We start from the raw sequence: 6,000 nt of genomic DNA on the forward strand, positions 1-6,000 counted from the left end.
TACCTATATAAAATACAACACAGAAAACTTGCAAGCTTTTCCAACTAGTGCGGCAAAGGGTGAGCAGTTCTTTTAAGGATAGAGAGCCACCTGAAAAAGCCATGTAAACAGCAAAGAATCCATCCATTGCGGTTCTCTGTGTCAACGGTACATTAGTGTCAGAAGCAGTTTTAGGAAACCTACAGTCTGACCTAGCCAAGTGTTGAATGCCTAGGAGACCTAAAACAGATTTTCCTGGCTCTTCAGAGGAGCTGCTGGATAGTCTTTAGGCTCAAATTCGTAATCTAGAGTGCCCTTTGCAGCAGCAGTACAGGGAGCAAGACAGCTGAGAGACTACCACCTCTGCCATTCCACCACTGCTTATCCTTCTGCTAAGGTCCATTATGATGGGTGCATGGATGCAGATGGAGCTTTGGGCTCATGGCCGATTGTTTTGCCACTATCCTCAAGTGAGCTGTGAGAAGCAGGGCTGTGGTAAAAATGCATAGGCAAAGGACAAGGCAGATAGTAGAGGTGTTGTGAAGTGGCTGTGGAGGGAAGAGTCTCAAAACTGAGATTCAGAACTGGAACACAGTGTACAGCTCCAGTTCAATGAAAGAAGACAGCCAAGAGTCCAGTACATCTACGTCTCCACACACACCACATGTCAGCACAGCACTCAACATCCCAGCTGTGCCATTTTATAGCACAGCACTCTTGGCTCCTGCTGATGTGCCCTCATCACCAACTGCATGGCTGAATCAAGAGAGAAAACCACACTGCCATTTCAACAATTGTGTGCTATTGCAAGGAGTTGATAGCGGTTGCTAGGGACAGAGACTTCAGTGGGAAGGCTATGTAATGGCACTGACAAGTTACATCAGCCAGGGATGACTCACCCAAGTATGAGCTGGCATTACATAACCAGTGACAGGAATGGCTATATAAATGGCAAGTCTGCAAAGTCACATACTTTTCCTACTAGTGTGGCAAAAGGTGAGTAGTCGTTTTAAGGATAGTGAGTCACCTCAGAGAGCCATTTAAGAAGCAGAGAATGCATCCTTTGTGGTGCTTGACACCGACATTACAGTACAAAAGTTGTAAAAGACTTCTAAATCAATATTTTTGTTGCTCTTTGTTAGATTTGTTGATTATGGTACAACAAAGGACAACATGCAGAGAAGAAAATATATAACACTTTTTTTTAGTAAACCATACTGTTACATACTGAGAAATGCATAATTCCTAACAGAATCCAATTTTCTGAGTATTTGCTACCTAGAAATGTAGCTGGAGTTATATCTGCACAAATGATCCCACCAGTTTATTAAGAATGTGTAAAAAGTATAACATGTCAAAAGGAAGAGAAGAACATATATGGACAATGAGGTGGAATATTCATGAGGGAAAAGTCTTATGCAGGGTCAGGAACAGTCAAAAGATTAGAACACCAAGAAGTTACAAGCAAAGGTCCTAAATCCCCTAATTAGTGCTACAGAACAAGTTGATTTGTAAAGTTTAATTTTAGGTCATAACTAGGACACCTTCCATGTCAATGTAATATACACAGAGCGTTAGGACATCAAATGTAGGTGATGCAGGATATGTGACAGACCACCATGCTCAGCAATAGTAAAAATACATGCCTATGACTTTGTAACAAGCAACAAAATAGTTGCCAAAAATGATGAGGTGAGTTTACCAACAAAGTGATAAAAAATATAAACAGTGATAAAACAAAAGAAAAATCAAGTTCAAATTCATAGTACAATTCCATTGTTATTTGTATGCCTCCTGAGAATGATGACAGTGCTACAATACAAGCAAAACTACAAATGCATTAAAATGGAAAGAAGTGAGAAAAGTGACTGTGCGGCATAGCTGAGGTCTATTAAAAAATGTAGAAAATTCCACAAAAATTGTATTGTACCAATTGTGTGAATGACTTCAGTTAATGAAATTAATCAACCTATTGGAAAGGTGCTATGTGATGGCTGAAAAAGGGAATAAAACGTAGCTTAAATTGGTTTAGGCAGGTATGAGTAACTGTGTCAACTAAAGATGCACATTCATGTAACATGATGGAAGAGGAACTTCATTTGGTATTCATGGAAAATAAAGAACTGTATCTTAAGTTTAGCTTGAACAATGACATCATCACAAATTTAATAACCATTTTCCAGGTTAGCCCCCCATATTATCACATTCAGTCTCTGCAGTAATGGGAATCCTTTGGTGTGAGAATCATTCTTTGAACCTGTAGATTATTTTGTAATCATAAGTAGTCAATACAGAAGTAAAGAGTTTATGTTACATATATATATATATATATATATATATATATATATATATATATATATATATATATATATATATGCAGCATCACAACTTTGTACAAAGAATCAGTTTGCTCTAATCACCCTCACTGACTTCCCTGAACTACACATTTTTCTACAAATATTAAAAAAATTAAATGAACAACATAAAGCTAAAAACAGAAATGGATCAACAACGTACAGCCCAATATTGCATTTTCTATTATTTTTGTGAATTAAGGCAAGAATACAACAATTTTACATATACTTTTACATTTGGGATCTACACAACGGCGAATAAGTAGTCCCACTCAGTTCTATCTTTTCCGCATTTAGGAGCAATAGTATTTTTTTGCTTTAAAAGTTATATGGCAGCTATAATAAATAGATGTCACAGACTGTATTACTGACTGTACTAGGCAAAAGCAGTATGGAGAGAGAGAGATGAAATCAGGAGTTGGTGATGATAAAATAAACTATTTAAGGTCAAAACTGGGAGAGTGAAAATCAAGTAGCAAATCAAAGAAACTGAGACAAAAATCATAGTAATTTGAAAAAGAGAGAGTCAAAAACAAGAATTTACCTGTAAACTGAGAAAAAATGTAAGACACAGACAGATATACGTAGAATTCAAACCATACACTAAAATATAAAAGTTGTTCCACATACTTTGATAAAGTAGGAAGTGCCCAATGCTGACCTATGCACTGTACACTTCCAGATGAACTGCTAGTAAGAAAGACAACAAATAATATAAAATGGAAGCATCATTAACAAAAACAAAATGGCACCACATGAGAAACTAATTTATGTTTAGATTAGTTTAAGCAATTCAAAACTAAAAATAAATTAAACTAAATTCCTTAGCCTCTAAACTCTCCAAAATGATATATTGAATATTCTAAAGGCCAAGGAACAACTACAAAATATTCAAAACAAAAGCCAGATCATGACATACTGAAGAAAGTGTTTATACATGATAAATCCTGCCAGTGAGTCAGTGATTTTCTAACCTGCTTAGTCCAGAACATGACTGCAGGTGATTGCTAGAGCCTTTCCCAGATAGCATAGGGCACAAGACAGAAATAAACACTGGACAGTCCGCATGCCAATCACAGGGCGAACACACGCACACCTTCAACCACACCTATGGCCAATTTAGTAATGCCAATCCATCTAACCTGCATGCATTTGGACTTTTGGGAGAAAACTCACACAGACATGGGGTGAACATGGAAACTCCATGCAGGGAGGACCTAGGACGCTTACCCCAGTCTCCCTACTACCACTGCGCCACCCTGCAGCTTGTCAGTTATTGGGAAATGAAAGAAGGCAGGTGTTTTCCTAAGCAGTTTTGCTTTTACCAACACTTGACATCAATGTACAAAAGAGAAATTGATCTACAACATTTGTACCTTATTTACTTAGTTTTGACTAAAAATCTTGTTATGCTTATCTGATGTCCCATTTCTCCAAAATTTCTTGCAGCTTTGAGGAATCATCATTAAAGATTATTTTAATATATTTTTAAAAATATTGTCCAGTCATTCAACCAGGTTTAGGAACATTCTATGACTGAGAAGATTTTACTATGTCAGCATTTTCAGAAAGTGTTAAAATGTGAGGCAAGGTAGATGCATCAGATCTTAAACTTGCATCTTTTATTGCTGGGATAAGAGATCTGTTTATGAAATTCTTCATATATTTTATTTGATTCTGACCAATACAATGTTTAATTGAATTGTTTAATATTTTCCATTCAGTATGATTTATAAAATATTATGTATATTTTGCATTTATTTCATGTTACAGTGGTATATGTCATAATATTCACTTTATTTCTATAGGCCATGTCACTATTAATGAAACATGTCTAAACATTGCTCTAATCACTTTTGAAGTTAAAGACACAATACTACAACAGCTTGCTAACAAATGGAAATGTTTCTTCAACCAGATTATAAACGTTCTTCTTCTTCATGGCACTACTTTCATTGAATCTTCATGGCACCTTCTATCAGACTTTGATTTAATTTTCATATGTGAACATCCCAGAAAAAACTACTGGCATCTGATTGACATGTACAGTATAAGATACACGGGCCCCAAAAATATAATATTTTTTCAGTTGTTCCACCATGTTCAGGTTTATACTAGATATTTACAGAATATTTTTAAATAAATGTGTTCTGTAATTTAGATGTAGATGTACATACTTATTCACACAAAATGTGAATTATTACAAAAATAGTAATGATTTACATTTCATTTGGTTAAATAAATTACACTTGTTTCTTTTTATAAATCAAGTAATATCTGCAGTACTGTATATGTACTTACCAAAAGACATTGTAAGATATATTATTACTAAACCCAGTTCAAAGATACTTATCATCTTTTCATTTCTACATTTTTACTGCTGCTATGCACCATGCCTGTAGCTGGCTAACTTTATTTTGCTGACAAATTTCTAGGAAGCCAGCCAATTCACAACAAGCAAAACAGCAAGGAACAGCAATATTTAATAAAAATGATGGAGTAGCCCCCTTAATAAGCAAACTAAAAAAAAATATACAATTCCTTGTGTTAAAGTATAGGAACATTAAGCACATTTAACATAAACATATGCTGAACGGTTATATTAAATCCACATCCGCCTCTAACTGTTGTCTAAATAGTATATGTTTAACCAACCAAAATACATTGTTAGGATTGCTATTAATGACCGCATTCCATATAGCCTATTGTTGTTATTAAAGGCCACCCCTTCCTTGTACACAGCATTTATTAACTGACAATTTCTTTTTTTTTTTTGTATATCTTGAATTGTCAATATTTAATCCATTGTCAAATCTTTGTGGAATTCTGCTTACAGGGAAAACTAGAGGGTTGGCTGATCTAGGAAGTGTGAGACTAGTATTTCCAACATTCTCTGTATGTCTATGTTCATTTCCATGTACATAATAAATAGTGATTTGTTTCAATATTAGGTTTTACATTTTTATTGAGTATAGTTTTATATGGTATAATTTTTAAATATTTTTAATTTAGTACTTAATTGAGTATTGTTAATTAAGACTTAATGTGAAAGAGAATAAGATTATGTCATGTAAAATATCTCAACTGATATTTTCTTTTTTTTGTTGTTGTTATATAATGGAAACAGCTCAAAAATCTTAATCTTTATCAAACATAATAGTTTCATATTGTCACACACGTGCACAATGGGAGGCAGTCAGTGGGCTTGACTATGTGTAAAATGCTGGGTTGGAGGTTGACATAGTGCACTAACATCTTTTCTTTCTCCACTTTAGATCATCAGAAGGAAAGCTTACTCGAACCCAACACCCAAACAGATTCTACTTCCCGTTCTAACCCCCGTCCTGCTTCTGACCTCACTTCTGCCTATAGTCATCTGGACACTCCTCTTCCTGCTCGCTGTCTTTAAAAGCCAGCTCATTCCTTTTCCCCAGTCAGTCTCGTCCAGGACTTAGTTGTTTGAGACTACTCTCTCTATTTATCGCTTATTTTAAGAAACTATTGTTAATATATGAGGTGTAAACCCAAACCTTTTTTCTTTGCTTGTTGTATTTCTTTCACAATATACAAAAACACACACAATTAGGCAATACCTTCATTTCTCTTACAAGGTAAGCATCCCCATCCCAGGACAAGAAGGGGAACTGTTACTATGTTCTCTTGTTTT

At 35.1% G+C, this 6,000-nt stretch overlaps 1 protein-coding gene across 2 annotated transcripts in view; it reads left to right on the forward strand.

Moving 5' to 3' along the window:
- The window catches only part of LOC120524230 (SCAN domain-containing protein 3-like), a 47,917-nt gene extending 42,160 nt beyond the window's left edge, over nucleotides 1–5,757 (forward strand). For both annotated transcript variants that reach the window (XR_005632783.1, XM_039746090.1), the window contains one exon: nucleotides 5,609–5,757. Coding sequence is in view for 1 of the 2 variants with exons in the window: in XM_039746090.1 (XP_039602024.1) it covers nucleotides 5,609–5,669 (61 nt within the window). In the remaining variant the exon portion in view is untranslated. The remainder of the gene's footprint in view (nucleotides 1–5,608) is intronic.
- The last annotated feature ends 243 nt before the right edge of the window (nucleotides 5,758–6,000 follow it).

The sequence above is a fragment of the Polypterus senegalus genome, chromosome 2 (genome assembly GCF_016835505.1).
Source record: "Polypterus senegalus isolate Bchr_013 chromosome 2, ASM1683550v1, whole genome shotgun sequence".
Taxonomy (NCBI): domain Eukaryota; kingdom Metazoa; phylum Chordata; class Cladistia; order Polypteriformes; family Polypteridae; genus Polypterus; species Polypterus senegalus.